Source organism: Vipera berus (genome assembly GCF_964194415.1).
Source record: "Vipera berus genome assembly, chromosome: 1".
NCBI lineage: Eukaryota > Metazoa > Chordata > Lepidosauria > Squamata > Viperidae > Vipera > Vipera berus.
This window is the reverse complement of record NC_138202.1, coordinates 114,830,889-114,850,912: the sequence shown is the minus strand read 5'-3', so window position 1 is coordinate 114,850,912 and position 20,024 is coordinate 114,830,889. Positions and strand designations below refer to the sequence as shown.

Below are 20,024 nucleotides of genomic sequence, written 5' to 3'. Positions count from 1 at the left end.
GCGGTTTGCCAGGCATAATACTTTTTGTAACGCTAATAAACCAGGTAGATGGTTAGCTTATAGATTGAGGAAAAAACAAAGGGCTTCTAATATAGATAAGATTGAGCACAAAGGAAGGGTTGTGTTTCAACAGGATCTTATCAAGGACGCTTTTGTGGATTTTTATTCTAAACTATATGTTAAGGAGAAAATTAATGAAAAAGACATTGATATATATTTGGAGAATGCTAGCATCCCGGTTCTTACGCAAGTACAAAAAGAGGGGATTAATCAATTGATTACAGAAGAAGAAATTTTTACAGCAATTAAGGAACTGAAGGTGGATAAAGCACCAGGTACGGATGGTTTGACTGCGGCCTATTACAAAAATTTACAATTAGAGATGATAAAACCGTTAAAGGAACTGTTCCAGACAATCCAGAGGGGGGGAAAGGTGCCACCGTCTTGGAGAACAGCTTTTATTTCCTTGATTCCGAAGGAAGACCAAGATGCTACTCAAGTTAAAAATTACAGACCGATATCGCTTTTAAATACAGATTACAAGATATTTGCTAAGGTTTTGGCTAATAGACTGATGAGGGTTCTGCAACAGGTGATTCATGGGGACCAAACAGGATTTATTAGTGGTAGGCAAATGAAAAATAATGTGAGGCATATAGTTGATGTGTTAGAGTTTTTGGAAAGGAACAACCAGATCTCTGCGGCGCTAATTTTTTTAGATGCTGAAAAAGCTTTTGATCAATTGAATTGGCAATTTTTGTTGAAAGTTTTAGATAAAATGGATTTTGGGGAAAATTTTGTGCAACCGATCAGGGCATTATATCAAAAACAAACTGCCCGAATTATAGTTAATAATAGTTTGACAGAAGCATGTAATATTGAGAAGGGCACAAGGCAAGGGTGTCCGTTATCGCCCTTGTTATTTGTGTTAACATTAGAGATATTATTGACTAAAATACAGAATTCGGAAAAAATTAAGGGGATACAAATTAGAGATCAGGATTATAGATTGAGAGCATTCGCAGATGATCTGGTTGTTACAGTGACTCAGCCAGAGAACTCTGTTGTGGACCTGATGGAGATAATAACACAATATGGGAAGGTTTCTGGATTTAAAGTTAATACACAGAAAACCAAAATTTTGGCCAGAAATATGACAGTTTCGCAAAAGGCTCTCTTAGAAGGACTAACTGGATTTGAGATTGTTAAAAGGGTTAAATATTTGGGGGTGCTTTTGTCGCCCTCTAATACAAAGTTATATAAAAATAATTATGAAAAACTATGGGGGAGAATTCAAAAAGAATTGGAGAGTTGGGAAAAATTGCAATTGTCTTTGTTGGGACGGATTGCAGCAGTGAAAATGAATGTCCTGCCTAAATTTTTATTTTTATTTCAAATGATACCGATTCTTAAGAAAGATTCTAATTTGGAGGAATGGCAGCGAGGTATCAATAAATTTGTGTGGGCAGGGAAAAAGCCACGAGTTAAACTGAAGATTATGCAGGATACTCGTGAGAGAGGTGGGCTTAAAATGCCCAATTTTAAATTATATTATGAAGCTGCTGCATTAGTAGGAATAAGTGATTGGATTAATTTGACACAAGAGAGATTATTAAATCTTGAGGGCCATGACTTGTTGTTTGGCTGGCATGCATATTTGTTGTATGATAAGAAGGTAGACAATGTGTTTAGAGTGCATATTTTAAGACAGGCATTGCTGAGAGTCTGGAAGAAGTATAGACATAAGTTAGATTGCAAGATACCACTATGGGCAATTCCAAAACACGCAATAGAAAATATACATGCTGGTTTCAAACATGATGTGACTACGTACAAGGAGATCCTAAGTTTGGAAAGAAATGTCTGGTGTTTGAAATCATATAGCCTCTTGCGAGAAGAGAAGGTTGTTCAAAACTGGTTTCAATATACTCAGTTACGGGCCAGGTGGAAAGAAGACCAGAAAAATGGTTTTACAATGACTGATGAAAATTTGATAAAGCAAATTAGAAATCAGGGACCCGCACATATTAAACGGATATATCTTGCGCTGATAGAGATTGATTCGGAAACAGAACTTGTTAAGGATTGTATGATAAAATGGGCCCAAAACATCCAGGAAGTTATCACAATGGACACGTGGGAAAAGATTTGGGTGAGGAACGTAAAATTCACACAAGCTCAAAATCTAAGAGAGAACTTTTACAAAATGTTTTATAGATGGCATCTAGATCCTAAAAAGCTTGCAAGTATGTATCCGAATTATCAGCCTAAATGTTGGAGGTGCGGTGATGAAGACGCAACATATTTTCACATATGGTGGACTTGTAAAAAGGTTAAGGCTTTTTGGATAAAAGTCTGGTGGAACATGCAGAAGATTTTTAAACAGAGGATAAAGTTTTGTCCGCAACTTTTTTTGTTGGGAATAATTACAGATGCAACAGTTGTGGACACTAAGTTGATGTTGAATTTTATTACGGCAGCAAGACTTTTGATAGGTCAGTATTGGAAGAAAGAGGAACTGCCGACCATAGAAGAGTGGACTTTAAAGGTTTCCGACCTGGCAGAAATGGCGAAGATTTCGGCCTATTTGAAAGATCACTCGCAAGAACGCTATATTATGGAATGGAGAAAATGGATTGAGTTTATCCAGAACAAGTATAGGGTGAAGAAGTTTTATGTAGCATTTGAATGAGTCTTCTTTCTTTTTTTCTTTTTTTCTTTTAGTTTTTTTATATATATTCAATATTATTAAGGTTTGTTTTATCCTATATAAGCTAGAGAGTGATGTATTTTAGAGTTTATAGTTGTTAGTATATGGTTGTTTATGATTGTTTTTTTTATATACCTTGTATTTAGCTCTGGGAAGTCGGGGGGGGAGGGGGGGAGGGGGGAGAGGTAGGGGGGGAGGGAGAAGGGAGGGGGAGGGGGGTTTTAAAGGAAAATTGTATGTTAAAACTTTTCAATAAAAAAAAATAATCAATTTATTTATGTATATTTAATAACTCTTCACTTGTGCTATTAGACAACATAGAATTATCTATGGAGTCCTCTATAACTCAGTTGAATATGAATCCCCATATTATTTTGTTTATTTCTAAACCTTATACAGTTATTTTAGTATTGATGCAAAACAGCAGAATATTCTATTAACTTGCCCAAATCAGAACTGATTCCAATAGGTGAAAATTGGGTTACCCATCTGCTAAATATCAGTTTCATATTTTCACCAAAGGCATTAAATATATGTATCAAAGAATACAACATGTAATATAAATAAAATTGGGTGTGTGTGTGTATTTCTTCAGATATCAATAGATGGGTGTCATTAAACCTTACCCTTTGGGAGAAAGATGAATGCTCTCAAAATGTATGTTATTCCAAGATTAATTTATATTCTGAGAAGAATTCCAGTTTAAAAATCTAAAAAAATATTTTCAGAAAATAAATTTCTTCTTTAGAAAATTTTGATGGGCTTCTTTGATTCTGAGAATCTCTTTACAGAAAGGCCAATTTCCAATTAATGAGAGAGGATTCCGTTTTTAGAATCTGGAACTATCATGCTTACTTATTGTCAAGCATTAAATCCTGAAAGCTAACAATTGGGGTTAATTTTCCAACTTGGGCAACCTTGGAATATAAACATAAAGCACCTTTGGTTGGATGGACAGTATTAAGATCTAAATATACTCAAGCTCTGATACCTCTGAAAACAATTACATTATTTAGAAAGTTATGGAATGGAATGTCTACTTTAAAAAACTGACTGTTTTTCCCATGCCAAATTGACCTTATGGGGAAAGCCATCTTTAAAAATGAGGAGAAAGATGATGATATGGAAAAGTTGGATGGAAACTGTCACATGCAAAGAATCAGGACTGTTATGTTCTTGGTTCAGTTAGGCATTGATGAGACAGAGTGGTGACACAGCAAGCATGTTTGTTAAGTAACAACAGAAGCAGTTCTAATGGGTGCTGAACAGCTATATATACTGTTCACCTCTAGGCGGCAACCAATAGATTTAAAGTAACAATTCCCGCCCAAAACTTAGTTAACAGCTTGGAGACAGGCAGTCTGGGTTACAGCAACAAGTACCGTTAAGCAATCATTCACTTAAGTACAGCAATTAAGGATACTACATTGTGCAACTGATTTCAGCAATTAAAGCCAATACATTACACCCCTTCCCCCTAGATAACTCATTCTCTCAAATGCTTGACATAGTCCTGCTTCCCCGTTGGTACTTGGGTGGTATGCCAAGCTGAGTCCCTGAGATGACCCGATGGAACAGATGAACTCACGCCAGAAGCGGGCTGTAAATTGCAACCCCTGATGCGAAATTATCCGCCGAGGCACCCTGTGCAGGCAGTATACCTGCGTGATGAACATCTTAACAAGTTTCCATGCAGACAGTAACCCTTACATGGTACAAAATGGGCCTGCTTGGAGAAAAGGTCGACTACTGTCCAGATCACCGTGTAACCACGGCTCTCTGGCAGTTCCATGACAAAGTGCATTGCTATCTCCTCCTATGGTCGGGTTGGATCCATCACTTTCTGCAGCAGCCCTGGTGGCCTTCTGGTATGAGGCTTTGCAGTGGCACACACAGGGCAGCCCCATACATAGGCTTCAATATCCGTCTTCATCTGGGGCCACCAGAATTGGCGTCTCGCTAGGTGCAGGGTCTTGAGGAATCTGAAGTGTCCTGCCTGCTTTACATCATGGCATTTTTGCAATGCCCTTATCCTCACTACCTGTGGGACATATAACTTATTGCCCTTCCATGCCAGTCCATCCCTTTTTGTTAGCAGGGCTTGGTGGTCCCGCAGCCAGGGATTGTCCTGGGTGGCCTTCTGCATTTCCTGGACCAGGTCACTGGCCGGATGGTGTGCATCCACTTGCGCCACCGCTTGCCTGAAAGGAGGCATAATGGCTTGTACTACCTCCTCCATCTTGCTCTTATATTGGGGCATGCATGACAGTGTGTCTGCCAGAAAGTTTTTGTCCCCTGGTACATATAGTAAACAAAAGCAGAAGCGCTGAAAGTATTGCACCCACCGTCTGTGTTTTGGGGACAGGCACTGTGGTGTCTGCAAAGCCTCCAGATTTTTGTGATCCATCCACACCTCAAACAGTTCCTTTGAGCCCTGCAGGAAATGTCGCCACGTTGCCAATGCCCACCACCGTACAGCGAACACTTCCTTCTCCCATATTGCCCATGCTCGTTCTGTATCTGTTAGCTTACAGGAGGTGTAGGCACAGGGCTGTAACTTCCCTTGGCTGTTTCTCTGGAGTATCACTGCTCCCACCACAACATAGCTGGCGTCGTCTTGGACAATGAATGGCAAGTCGGGATTCGGATGCAGTAGAATTGGCTCCTTAGCAAAGAGGGCCTTTAGGTAGGCCAACAACCATGCCAGAGGTTGACTGGTGAGTGGCTTGGCCGCTGCTTGTCAGGTACAGAGCAGGTCCATTAGGGGTAAGGCGATGGCAGCAAAGAAGGGGATGAACTACCAGTAAAAATTGGCAAACCCCAAGAAGCTTTGCAGCTGATGGCAGGTTCTTGGGGCCTCCCACTCCAGCACAGCCCTGACTTTACCTGGGTCCATCTCCACCCCCTCCCCTGATATTCGGTACCCTAGGTAATCCAACCGGGTTTGGTGGAACTCACATTTGGACAGCTTCACATATAGTTGGGCCCTCAGCAGTTTTTCGAACACCTACCGTACTAGTCTGACGTGGTCTGCCATGATGGAGGAGTAGATCAGGATGTCATCCAAATACACAAGCACCCTGCGGTACAGGTGTTCATGCAAAACCTCATTAATGAGTTGCATGAACACTGCAGGGGCTCCCTGCAAACCGAATGGCATGACTCAAAACTGGTAGCTTCCTAATGGACAGTTGAATGCCGTCTTCCACTCGTCTCCTTTTTTGATCCGGGCCCTGTAATATGCTTCCCTAAGGTTGAGTTTTGTAAACACCTTCTCCTTGGCCAGATGGGCCAATAGGTCCTTCATCAAAGGTAGGATGTATTTGTTCTCGACGCAAACCCCGTTGATGCCGTGAAAGTCTACATATAGGCATAGGGATCCATCCTTCTTCTTCTTGAAGAGCACTGGAGCTGCAAGCCGTGATCTTGCCAGTTGGATGAAACCCCTTGCCTAGTTCTTATCAATATATACACATAAAGCACCTTTGGTTGGATGGACAGTATTAAGATCTAAATATACTCAAGCTCTGATACCTCTGAAAACAATTACATTATTTAGAAAGTTATGGAATGGAATGTCTACTTTAAAAAACTGACTGTTTTTCCCATGCCAAATTGACCTTATGGGGAAAGCCATCTTTAAAAATGAGGAGAAAGATGATGATATGGAAAAATTGGATGGAAACTGTCACATGCAAAGAATCAGGACTGTTATGTTCTTGGTTCAGTTAGGCATAGATGAGACAGAGTGGTGACACAGCAAGCATGTTTGTTAGGTAACAACAGAAGCAGTTCTAATGGGTGCTGAACAGCTATATATACTGTTCACCTCTAGGCGGCAACCAATAGATTTAAAGTAACAATTCCCGCCCAAAACTTAGTTAACAGCTTGGAGACAGGCAGTCTGGGTTGCAGCAACAAGAACCATTAAGCAATCATTCAGTTAAGTACAGCAATTAAGGACACTACATTGTGCAACTGATTTCAGCAATTAAGGCCAATACATTACAAGGACCACATGTTAAATTCCAGTGAAGCTGCTTTACTACTCATGCCCATACACAAACTATTCAACTAATGGTCTTCATTAAATTGTCACTGCGTAAGAGTTAGAGGACTTCAAGAAGGGCTGGAGTTGGGCTACTTGTGGGAACATAATGACTCCAGGATGATTCCTCTCTTGACTCTGCTCCCCCAACTCTGACTCTGCTTCTCATACAGAAACATTCTTCAGTCTTTTTTTTTAAAAAAAACATTGTCACCATAGCACATAACCTGCTTTCTCTAGTTTATTAAATTTGACTAGAGTGTTTTCTGTTTTACTTCAATATGGCTGCTCTGTACACTTTTTGTTTTGGAGAACTAAGAGACTGTGCTGCTCTTTTTCATTCCTATTTTTTCTGCCTTAAAAGAGTAGAAGAGGAATGTTTCAAAATTTATGTCAAAATTCTATAGAACCCTTTCAATCTACTTATCTCAAACTTTGCAGTGCCAATGTCCTCAAAGGGATTTACTATCTCTGTTATTTTCATTTTATTCTGCACCCCAAATGAGACAGCTATAGACATTTTGATGCTTTTCCATTCAAGTAAAAAAAAAAACAACTTTCTTGAATTTATTTGTCATGGATTTTGATCTCAGATCTACTATCCTAGGGTTCCCAACCCATCGGCCATGGACCGGTTCTGGATTTTGGCCTATTTGGAACTGGGCCGTGTAAGTGGTAGGCAAGCTTGCAAAGCTTTATTTGTACATGCAGGGGTTTAGTTTGCACATGTGAAACCATCCCCTCCCTCACCACCACCCTGGCCACCAATGCCACTCTGTGGAGCCAGGACGGTTGGGAACCACTGTCCTATATGTATCAAGTCTTGCCACCTTCAGATCTTAAATTTGGATTGGCTCTCAGTTAATTTGCACATTCATATTGTTTATTACAAGTGAAATTACATTCTTAATCTGTAGTCAGTAATGAGATAGATGAACAAATAGTTTGATTTAATGTAAGAGAGCTTTCTATGATCTTTGAGTGGGAATGGGACAAAGGGAATCCCATTTGACACCCCTGTTATAAATAACACAACACATTTGATACTGATGAAACGTTTTCTGGTACATTCCATATTCCTTCCCTTCAATTCTGTGGAACATTCTAAAAATAATATACCATACTTACCTTTAAATGGCACATCACAAATTCCTGAAAAAGGTGGTTCCATTTTGGATTGCTGAAGACTGAAAGATGCCCCAAATCATGTTGCAGCCAGACTGCTTGAGACTAAAAGGAAAGGGTGATACACAACAGAATGGCCATCTTTTTTTTAATTGAAAAGTTTTAAAATACATTTTTAATAACATAAACTCACTAACTCCCCCTCCCCTCCCCCTTGCCCTCCCTAACCCTCCCCCCCGACTTCCCAGAGCTGAATACAGGGTATTAACTTTACAAACTTAAGCTAAAATATGCTAACTAACTAAAAAAAACATATTAAATTCTATCATGCTTTAATTCCCCTTAAACATAACTAAATTACCGGTACTAACCAGTAATGAATAACTGATAATACGTCATGTAAAACTAATACTTATTCAAATGCTAAATGAAACTTTTTAGTCCCATATTTATTCTGAATATATTTGATCCATCTTCTCCATTCCACAATATATCTCTGTTGCGATTATAACCCTCAATATTCAATAACCTCCCTTGTGTTAAATTAAACCAATCACTAATTGATGATAAAGCAGCAGCCTCATAGTATAATTTAAAATTGGGCATTTTAAGACCACCTCTTTCATGTACATCTTGCATTATCTTAAATTTAACTCTTGGTCTTTTCCCTGCCCAAACAAATTTATTAATACCTTTCTGCCATTCCTCCAAATTTGAATCTTTTTTAAGTATAGGTATCATTTGAAACAAAAATAAAAAATTTGGCAAAACATTCATTTTTACTGCTGCAATTCTTCCCAATAAGAATAATTGTAGTTTTTTTCCAACTATCTAACTCTTTTTGTATTTTTAACCATAACAATTCATAATTATTTTTATATAATTTTACATTTGAAGCTGAAAGATATACTCCCAAGTATTTAATCTTTTTTACTATTTCGAATCCTGTTAGCTCTTCTAAAACAACCTTTTGTTCTATAGTCATATTTTTAGACAATATTTTAGTTTTTTGCGTATTTATCTTAAATCCAGAAACTTTTCCATATGACATTATTATCTCCATCAAATCTACAACTGAGTAAGTCGTTTGACTTAATGTAATAACCAAGTCATCCACAAACGCTCTCAATCTATAATCTTGATCTCTTATTTTAATTCTTTTAATTTTATTTGAGTCTCGTATCTTAATCAATAATATTTCCAATGTTAAAACAAACAACAAAGGTGACAACAGATGTCAACAAATGTCTTGTACCCTTTTCAATATTACATGTTTCTGTCAAACTACCATTGATTATTATTTGAGCTGTTTGCTTCTGATATATTGCCCTAGTAGGTTGTAAAAAATTATCCCCAAACTCCATTTTCTCCAGTACCTTAAATAAAAATTGCCAGTCCAATTGATCAAAAGCTTTTTCAGCATCCAAAAAAATCAGCGCTGCAGAGACCTGGTTATTTCTTTCCAAAAATTCCAATAAATCTACAATATGTCTCACATTATTCTTCATTTGTCTACCACTTATAAATCCTGTTTGGTCACTATGAATCATTTGCTGCATTACCTTATTTATTTATTTATTTATTTATTTATTTATTCATTTATTTATTTATTTATTTTTGGGACTTATATGCCGCCCTATCTCCCGAAGGACTCAGGGCAGCTAACAACAATAAAAACAACAATACAAAAGTAAAAAGAAATTAAATAAACAGCCCCAATAAATAAGTTAGATTAAACAATTAAAATTAAAAAACATTTTAAAAAACCCTGTCGTCAGTCCAGGTCAGCCTGATGAAAAAGGAAAGTTTTAAGGCCGCGGCGAAAGGACCGGAGATCTGGGGCCATCCGGAGCTCAAGGGGGAGTTGGTTCCACAGGGCTGGCACTCCCACAGAGAAGGCCCTCCCCCTGGCGGTCACCAGCCGACATTGTCTAGCTGACGGCCTGAGGAGGCCCTCTCTGTGTGAGCGCACTGGGCAATGTGAAGTCGTTCCCAGCAGCAGACGGTCCTGCAAATATCCCGGGCCTAGGCCTTCATTAATCTATTTGCTAAAATTTTTGCAAATATCTTATAACCAGTATTTAAAAGCGATATTGGCCTATAATTTTTGGTTTGGGTAAGATCTTGATCTTCCTTCTGAATCAGCGATATAAAAGCTGTTTTCCACGATGGAGGCACTTCTCCTCCAGATTGAATTGTTCTAAATAATTCTTTTAAAGATTCCACCATTTCTAACTGTAAATCTTTATAGTAAACGACAGTCAAGCCATCTGTTCCTGGTGCTTTCCCCACCTTTAATTGTTTAATTGCTAAAATAATTTCTTCATCATTTATCAGTTGATTCATCCCTTCCCTTGGCTCTTGTGTAAGAACAGAGGTATTAACTTCTTGTAAATATCTATCTATATCTACATCTTGAATCTTATCCCTAACGTATAACTTAGAATAAAATTCAAGAAAGGCCTTTTTAATAAGATTCTGCTGAAACACCTCTTTACCCTTGTAATCTATTCTATCTATATTACGTGACCTTTGTTTCTTCCTTAACAAGTAAGCTAACCATCTACCCAGCTTATTAGCATTACAAAAAGTATTATGTTTAACATACCGTAAATTGGTTGCCACTTGATCTGCCATCAACATATTAAACTGACCTCGTAACAAAGTAATTGCCTCTTTAATCTTCTTATCAGATGGATTCAACATTAGAGCCTTCTCTTTCCTCTTAATTTCCTCCTCTAACTCTTTTCGCTTATATTCCGGTTTACGCCTATGTTTATTATTCAAATATATTAACACTCCTCTCATATAAGCTTTGCTTGCATCCCAAACCATTTCAATAGAAGTTGTTGTTGTTAGCTGCGAAGTCGTGTCCGACCCATCGCGACCCTATGGACAACATTCCTCCAGGCCTTCCTGTCCTCTACCATCTTCTGGAGTCCATTTAAGCTCGCGCCTACTGCTTCAGTGACTCCATCCAGCCACCTCATTCTCTGTCGTCCCCTTCTTCTATTGCCCTCGATCTTTCCCAGCATTAGGCTCTTCTCCAGTGAGTCCTTCCTTCTCATTAGGTGGCCAAAGTACTTGAGTTTTAGCTTCAGAATCTGGCCTTCTAAAGAGCAGTCAGGATTGATCTCCTCTAGGACTGACCGGTTTGATCGCCTTGCAGTCCAAGGGACTCGCAGGAGTCTTCTCCAGCACCACAGTTCAAAGGCCTCAATTCTTTGGCGCTCAGCCTTTCTTATGATCCAACTTTCACTGCCATACATTGCAACTGGGAAGACCATAGCCTTGACTATACGCACTTTTGTTGACAGGGTGATGTCTCTGCTTTTTAGTGTGCTGTCTAGATTTGCCATGGCTTTCCTCCCCAGGAGCAAGCGTCTTTTAATTTCTTGGCTACAGTCCCCGTCTGCAGTGATCTTGGAGCCCAGGAAAATAAAATCTCTCACTACCTCCATTTCTTCCCCATCTATTTGCCAGGAATTGAGAGGGCCAGATGCCATGATCTTGGTTTTCTTAATGTTAAGTTTCAACCCAAGTTTTGCACTCTCCTTCTTCACCTGCAACAAGAGGCTCTTTAGTTCTTCTTCACTTTCTGCCATTAGAGTGGTATCATCTGCGTATCTTAGGTTGTTGATATTTCTTCCGGCAATCTTAATTCCAACTTTTGATTCATCTAGCCCTGCCTTTCTCATGATGTGCTCTGCATATAAGTTAAATAGGCAGGGCGACAGTATACAGCCTTGCCGGACTCCTTTCCCAATTTTGAACCAATCAGTGGTTCCGTGTCCAGTTCTCACTGTTGCTTCTTGACCCGCATATAGGTTTCTCAAGAGACAAATAAGATGGTCTGGTACTCCCATCTCTTTAAGAACTTGCCACAGTTTGTTGTGATCCACACAATCAAAGGCTTTAGCATAGTCAATGAAGCAGAAGTAGATGTTTTTCTGGAACTCCCTAGCTTTCTCCATGATCCAGCGTATATTGGCAATTTGATCTCTAGTTCCTCTGCCTCTTCGAAATCCTGCCTGTACTTCTGGTAGTTCTCGATCCACATACTGCTGAAGTCTAGCTTGTAGGATTTTAAGCATGACTTTACTAGCATGAGAAATGAGTGCAATGGTGCGATAGTTTGAACATTCTTTGGCACTGCCTTTCTTTGGAATTGGAATGTAAACTGATCTTTTCCAATCCTGTGGCCACTGTTGAGTTTTCCAAATTTGCTGGCAAATTGAGTGTAGCACTTTTACTGCATTGTCTTTTAAGATTTTGAATAGCTCAGCTGGAATACTGTCACTTCCACTAGCTTTGTTGTTGCTCAGTTTTTCTAAGGCCCACTTCACTTCACATTCTAGGATGTCTGGCTCGAGGTCAGTGACCACCTCATTGTGATTATCAGGGACGTTAAGCTCATTCTTGTATAGTTCTTCTGTGTAATTTTGCCACCTCTTCTTAATCTCTTCTGCCTCTGTTAGGTCCCTGCCATTTTGGTCCTTTATCATGCCCATTTTTGCATTAAACGTGCCCTTCATTTCTCCAATTTTCTTGAAAAGATCTCTGGTCCTCCCTATTCTATTGTTTTCTTCTATTTCTTTGCACTGTTCATTTAAGAAGGCATTCTTATCTCTTCTAGCTATTCTCTGGAATTCTGCATTCAATTGGGCGTAACTTTCTTTTTCTCCCTTGCCTTTCGCTTCCCTCCTTTCCTCAGCTATTTGCAAAGCTTCCTCAGACAGCCATTTTGCTTTCTTGCATTTATTTTTCTTTGGGACGGTTTTGGTTGCTACCTCTTGTACAATGTCGCGAACCTCTGTCCATAGTTCTTCAGGCACTCTGTCTATCAGATCTAATTCCTTAAATCTATTTGTCACCTCTACTGTATATTCAACAGGGATATGATTTAATTCATACCTGAGTGGCCTAGTGCTTTTCCCTACTTTCTTCAGTTTAAGCCTAAACTTTGCAAGGAGAAGCTCATGGTCTGAGCCACAGTCAGCTCCTGGTCTTGTTTTTACTGACTGTATAGAGCTTCTCCATCTTTGGCTGCAGAGCATATAGTCAATCTGATTTCTGTGTTGACCATCTGGTGATGTCCATGTGTAGAGCCGTCTCTTGGGTTGTTGGAAAAGAGTGTTTGCTATGACCATCGCATTCTCTTGACAGAATTCTATCAGCCTGTGCCCTGCTTCATTTTGCACTCCAAGGCCAAACTTGCCTGTTATTCCAGTTATCTTTTGGCTTCCTACTTTAGCATTCCAATCCCCCATGATGATAAGAACATCATTTTTTGGTGTTAGTTCTATAAGGTGCTGTAGTGCTTCATAGAACTGGTCAATTTCATCCTCTTCAGCACTGGTGGTTGGGGCATAGACTTGGACTACTGTGATATTGAATGGTTTGCCTTGGATTCGAACTGAGATCATTCTGTCATTTTGAGGATTGTATCCCAGTATTGCTTTTCCTACTCTTTTATTGACTATGAAGGCTACTCCATTTCTTCTGAAGGATTCTTGCCCACAGTAGTATACCTGATGGTCATCTGAATTAAATTCACCCATTCCTGTCCATTTTAGTTCGCTGATACCTAAGATGTCAATGTTCAGTCTTGTCATCTCTTGTTTGACCACGTCCAGCTTTCCTTGATTCATGGATCTTACATTCCAGGTTCCTATGGAGAAAAAATCTTTACAGCATTGGACTTTCCTTTCACCACCAGACACATCCACAGCTGAGCGTCCTTTCGGCTTTGGCCCAGTCGCTTCATTCTTTCTGGCGCTACTAGTACTAGCCCTCTGCTCTTCCCCAGTAGCATATTGGACGCCTTCCGACCTGAGGGGCTCATCTTCCAGCGTCATATCGTTTTGCCTTTTGGTACTGTCCATAGGGTTTTCATGGCAAAGATACTGGAGTGGGTTGCCATTTCCTTCTCCAGTGGATCACGTTTTGTCAGAACTCTCTGCTATGACCTGTCCGTCTTGGGTGGCCCTGCACGGCATAGCTCATAGCTTCATTGAATTACGCAAGCCCCTTCGCCACGACAAGGCAGTAATCCATGAAGGGGTCAATAGAAGTACCCTTATGCATATTTATATTTTAAAATTCTTTCATCTATTTTTTACATTCTTCCCCATTTTCTTGATATCTGAACAAATTTTCATTCAATCTCCAAGACCTCCTATCTCCACTCTCTTTTTCCAGTTCCAACCATACTGGACTATGATCTGATAGAGTTCTTGGACATATCTTAATCTTCTTAATCCTAGAAAAAAAATCATTAGTAGTTAATACAAAATCAATCCTAGAAAAGGATTGGTGTCTATCGGAAAAAAAGGTAAAATCTTTTTCTTCCAAATTTCTTTCCCTCCAAACATCTCTCAATTCCAAGTCATCTTTTGTCTCACTCCTATATCTCCTGGATTGGAGCTTTCCCACTATATGCAGTGGTGTTTGTAATAACTATGAAAGAATTGCTAGGATAACTAAAATAAAAATTCATTCTAGGATTTTTTTTTACTCAGTCAAAGGGGCAGCCACCCAGAGAAACATTCCAAACAGGATGTGCACAAGAAAGCTTTTCTACAATATAATTGTAGATAAAACCATCTTCCACAAACGTGATAGACAGTGGGAAGACATGGTTGGTTTTTTTAGTGATGTATTTCTATTTGTGTTCCATCAAGAACCATGGTGGCGCAGTGGTTAGAATGCAGTACTGCAGGCTACTTCTGTTGATTGCCAGCTGCCAGCAGTTCTGCAGTTCAATTCCCACCGGCTCAAGGTTGACTCCATCCTTCCGAGGGCGGTAAAATGAGGACCCAGATTGTTGGGAGCAATATGCTGACTCTGTAAACAGCTTAGAGAAGGCTGTAAAGCACTGTGAAGCAGTATATAAGTCTAAGTTCTACGGCTATTGCTATTACTGTTCTTCAGAATGGGAGATTTGAGATATAAGATGAGATGGACCCAATATCCTTCTTTTCTAATGAATCATTTGTTGAGCAGGCCCCTACCCCATGATGGTGTGGTTAACAGATTTTAACACCAGAGTTGGGTTTTTGGTAGCTTTGCCCTCCATTCTTTCAACACGAGACTAGGAAGGACCCAAGAAGAACTTTGGATGATTACGCACCAATGAAGAACAGGGAGTATAGATGTCTTCAATTCTTGATAAGGTGTGATTTGAAGGTCTGGTCTCTTCCCACATTTTCCCTTCAGTTGCTCATTTTTCTTAAGTATGCCTGGGTTTAATTGCAATTTTTGAAGCTTCACAGCCTCTTGATTTATGACTAGTTGATTTCTGACCTATTTTAGAACTCCTTGTTGGACTTTTACAACTTTTTTCCTGTTCTTCCATTGCTTATTATCAAATTTTAAACTATTTGTTTTTAACCATAAAGAAGTTGTGGTGGGACTTACATTTACACAAACTGATACTATAAGTTTTGTTTCTTCTAGCATTTTTCTTTTTCTTTTCTTTTTTAAAATAGTGGTATTTATCTCTTAAATTTTGATGGGAAAATTTCCCTTTCTTTAATGGTGGGGGCAGAGACCCTTTCCCTGTAGAAGCTGTTATGATTTATTTGCTTCTCCTGTCCTTGAGAATAAAAGTGTTTCTCATGCCTCTAAAAGGAGACAAAATAGTTTGGGAGGCAGCTGAAAAATAATGTTCTCCAAATTACAGGCTTTATTTGAAAATATAAACAAAGAAATTGATGGGTCAGTAACAGTTTGGCAAAGTCAAGAGGATATCCAAAGGCAGGAAATAATAGCTGAACCCGATTTCCAATTTGAGGAATTGGAATCTGATCTGTTGCTGTGTGTGAAAAAGAAAGTGCTTGGTTTGAAAAATATAGAATTGCCAGAAAAGATTAAAAAGAATAGGAATATAAGAAATTCTGAGATAATGGATATGATGAAAGATGGACTGGACTTTCTTGGCAAGAAGAATGTTGTGTTGTCAGGGAGAATTATTCAACAATGGATGTTGCAGAATTATTTACAATTATTAACTTTGAAAATGAGATGCAATTGTTGGGAAAGTTCCCAATTAAAAACCCAAGCAAAGAAAGGTATTTGATCCTGGGCTCAGAGATAACGATTGGGGTAATTTATGGTAAATAAGGAACTGTGTAGACTTTCTATGAGTAAATTACAACAATAGACTGTTAATAGAGTGGTTTGAACATTAATTTTGCTATTGTTTAACCTGTTTACTATTTTTTCTTTCATATATGTAAGGTATGACAGGTCAATTGGGTTGGAAATATAAATATAAATATATAAATATATAAATTTTGGACCTGCTTTGCAAGTGGGGGAAGCTATTATTGTTGCAATAGTTCTGTCAGTGTTTAACCATAATATATGTTTTTATCCTTTTTAAAAAATTTCCATTTTTTTCAATGTTTTTGTTTAGTTTTGTCACTATTTTTTATTTTGTATTTTAACCTTTTGAATAAAATAAAATTGTTGGCAGAATCATTTGTTGGGCAACATAAAAGTAGTTTTTTTGCTAACTGAATTGCTTAATTGCTCAAACTTCGTTATTCCAAACAGTTCAGAGCAAAATTCTGAAGGCTCATAACAACTGAATAGGTGTTATTTTCCTTACAGAGAAATTATTTTATTTTAATTTAGTTAAAAGATCTTGTGCTGTATGAATCTTATCTAATGAGAAATTTAATTTTGTCTAAAAATAAAATCAAGCAAATTACCTGTGCAAGGGTCAAACAAAGTGTCGCAAGAAGAAAAGGTGTTATAGATATTCCAAAATACCACAGCACAAACCAGCCAGCAGCATCCAGCAGTAAAATGTGCAGAAGGGTCAGGAAAAAGAACAATTGGTTTGGCTTGAAGAGTCCCATCTTTTCAACAGTGGACACCAGCTCCCGAAAATCTTCTACTAATAATTTCTATGGGGAAAAAAACACAACAAATTTGCAGGTATTTTGACTCCATGAATACTGCATAGCTAGCCAGTGGCCTCAACAGTTAACAACAAGAACTCTTGGTGGTAATTGCCGTCCTTCTCCTGCCAAATCTTTTTTAGAGGCATTAAGAGGAAACTGCTAGACAATTTACTACCCACTTTGGAGACATATGGATCATCATTCATCATTTAATTAATGACCATTCAAAGTTACTTATGACAATTTTTCATACTTATGATTGTTGCAGCATCCCACTTGATCATGTGATCAAAATTCAGAAACTTGGCAACTGGCTCATATTTATGATGGTTGCAATGTCCCGGGTTCACGTGATCACTTTTTGCAACTTTCTGACAAGCAAAGTAAGATTCACTTAACAACCATGTTACTAATTTAACAACTGCAGTGATAAACTTAACAACCATGGCAAGAAAGATTGTAAAATGGAGCAAAATTTACTTAACAACTATCTAGCTTAGCAACAGAAAATTTGGGCTTAGTTGTGGTCATAAGCCGAGGTCTACCTGTAATGGAGAAACTGACACACACAGAGAAAGAAATATGGTGATAAAATCATAAAATGTGTTAAATAAAATAATTTTATGACAAATTGATATAGCTTTCTTGAGTGTCCACAAGATGACACCAATTTAGAGACTCCTCCAATGCACATAGTGATTTGTGATCAGAGGGTTATTAGAAGACATGGTGGTGCAGTGATTAGAATGGAGTATTGCAGGCTAATTCTTCCCACAGCCAGGAGTTTGATCCTGACTGGCTTAAAGAGTGACACAGCCTTCCATCTTTCCAGGGTCAGTAAAATGAGGACCCAGATTGTTGGGGGCAAAATATTGACTCTGTAAACCACTTATTTATAAATAAATAAAAATAAATAAATAAATAAATAAATAAAAATAAATGTCAAGAGATTGGGGTGAAATACAAGGGCAATGCAGAAAGATTGAGGAATACCTTATAAAAATCTCTTTTGTTGCCTTTAACAGCAGATCAGTTTTAATGACAAAAGTGATCTTTGAGTCAAGCCTTATAATATTTAAGGCTTTGCATTTTAACACCATAAGCCACTACCTCAAATCTCTGTCTCCAAACTTACATTTTTACTGGGTTCAAAGCTGGGCTGATCAGGTACCAATTCCCCAATCAAAAGTGATGCCATGTGCTTCCTTACTAGAGTCTTGTCAACATGAAAGGCTGTGAAAGGATCCTAAAGCCAAAGCATAAAGAAAAAAGAGAAAAAAATATTATAATAAAGAACCAGTTTAAAGGCAATCTGGAAGAAACATGTTTAGGCTAAGTGATTATACTTGATTTTTACCTTTCTTCTTTCCAATTCAAGGCATCACAGGCATAATTCCCAGGAGGTGTTTGACCCAGGATAAAATTATTTTCCTTCAAGAAAACAGTTCAAAGTACAGCCACTTGCATGCAGCTGTTCTGTTCTCTGTCTTAGAACTGGCAAGAAGTTACAGCCTTTGTCAGATACACTAGATCAGGGGTGTCAAACTCAATTTCACTGAGGGCCGCATCAGCATTGCGGTTGCCCTCAAAGGGCCGGGTGGGTGTGGCCTGGGTGGGCGTTGCCTACTGGGTGGGCATGGCTAGAGTGTGTATGGCCTACTGGGTGGGCATGGCCAGCTCTACATCATTCGCATCAAGGGTGCCTATGGGGGCCCTTGGCAGGAGTGGGACAGATCTGAGGGTCTCTGGCAGAAGGAGGGTCTCTGGGCCAGGGCCAAGGCAGTGGGGGCCGTTCCCTCACTGTTTCCAGGATGGCTTCGCGGGCCACATAAAACCACTTCGCGGGCCGCATCCGGCCCCCGGGCCTTGTGTTTGACATGTCTGCACTAGATGGATCAGACCAAGAAATCTACTCCACAGGAAGGCTAAAATTACTTTGATTATTACTGGCCATAATAACAGATGATTCATTGACCATATGCCAGTCCCAAGCCCAAAAAAATGAGAAGAGTTAGGGAAAGCAGTGGTGAATTACCCTGCAAATAAATCTCACCGACATACTTTAGAATTAGAATTAGAATTTATTAAATTTATATGCTGCCCTTCTCCCTAAGGATTCAGGGCGGCTCACAACAATAAAAACTTAAAAAACATAAAATACAAAGTTTAAAAAAGAATTAAACAATGAAGTAAATACATAACAATTGACCCAATAAAACCAAATTTAAAACTATAGTCAGTCCAGGCCCGATTGTTGAAACATGCATGTCTTCAGGTCACGGCGGAAGGACCGAAGGTCAGGGACCATCCGCAGCTCCGGGGTAGTTCATTCCAGAGGGTCGGTGTGCCCACAGAGAAGGCCCTCCCCCTGGGGGTTGCCAGCCAGCATTGCTTAGCTGACAGAACCCTGAAGAGGCCGACTCTGTGGGAGCGAACTGGGCGATGGGAGGTTGATAATGGCAGCAGGTGGTCTCACAAGTACCCCGGGCCTAAGCCATGTAGGGTTTTAAAGGTGATTACCAGCACCTTGAATCGCACCTGCGCGGCCGCATTTTGCACCAGCTGAAGCCTCTGGGTGTACTTCAAGGGCAGCTCCATGTAGAGAGCATTGCAGTAATCAAGGCGAGAAGTGACAAGGGCGTGGGTGACCGTGCATAGGGCATCTCGGTCCAAAAAGGGGTGCAACTGGCGCACCAGGCGAACCTGTGCGAAGGCCCCCCTGGTCACAGCAGTTAGATGATCCTCCAAGTTAAGCCGTGAATCCAGGAGGACACCCAAGTTGTGAGCCCTTTCTGAGGGGGGCAATACCTCCCCCCCATCAGAAGATATGGAACATGTTGGACAATACGAGATGCCAGTATCCACAGCCACTCGGTCTTGGAGGGGTTCAGCCTGAGCCTGTTCCTTCCCATCCAGACCCGTACCACCTCCAGGCACCAGGACATCACGTTGAGGGCATCACTGGGTTGGTTCGGGGTGGAGATGAACAACTGGGTCTCATCCGCATATTGGTGATACCTCACCCCAAAGCCATGGATGATCTCACCCAGCGGCTTCATATAGATATTAAACAGGAGTGGGGAGAGAACCGACCCCTGAGGCACCCCACAGGTGAGGGGCCTCGGGGTAGATCTCTGCCCCCCTGCCAATACAAACTGCGAGTGGCCCGAGAGGTAGGAGGAGAACCACTGTAAAACAGTGCCTCCCACTCCCAACCCCTCAAGCTGTC

General features: G+C 39.7%; 1 protein-coding gene across 1 annotated transcript in view; it reads right to left on the bottom strand.

Moving 5' to 3' along the window:
* Window positions 1–20,024, bottom strand: part of LOC308661021 (acyl-CoA (8-3)-desaturase-like) — a gene marked incomplete at its 5' end in the record, with an annotated part of 53,569 nt that overhangs the window by 28,350 nt on the left and 5,195 nt on the right. Inside the window, 3 exons of the mRNA XM_081315713.1 lie at window positions 7,887–7,988; window positions 16,601–16,798; window positions 17,931–18,041. Coding sequence (XP_081171839.1) covers window positions 7,887–7,988; window positions 16,601–16,798; window positions 17,931–18,041 — 411 coding nt within the window. The remainder of the gene's footprint in view (window positions 1–7,886; window positions 7,989–16,600; window positions 16,799–17,930; window positions 18,042–20,024) is intronic.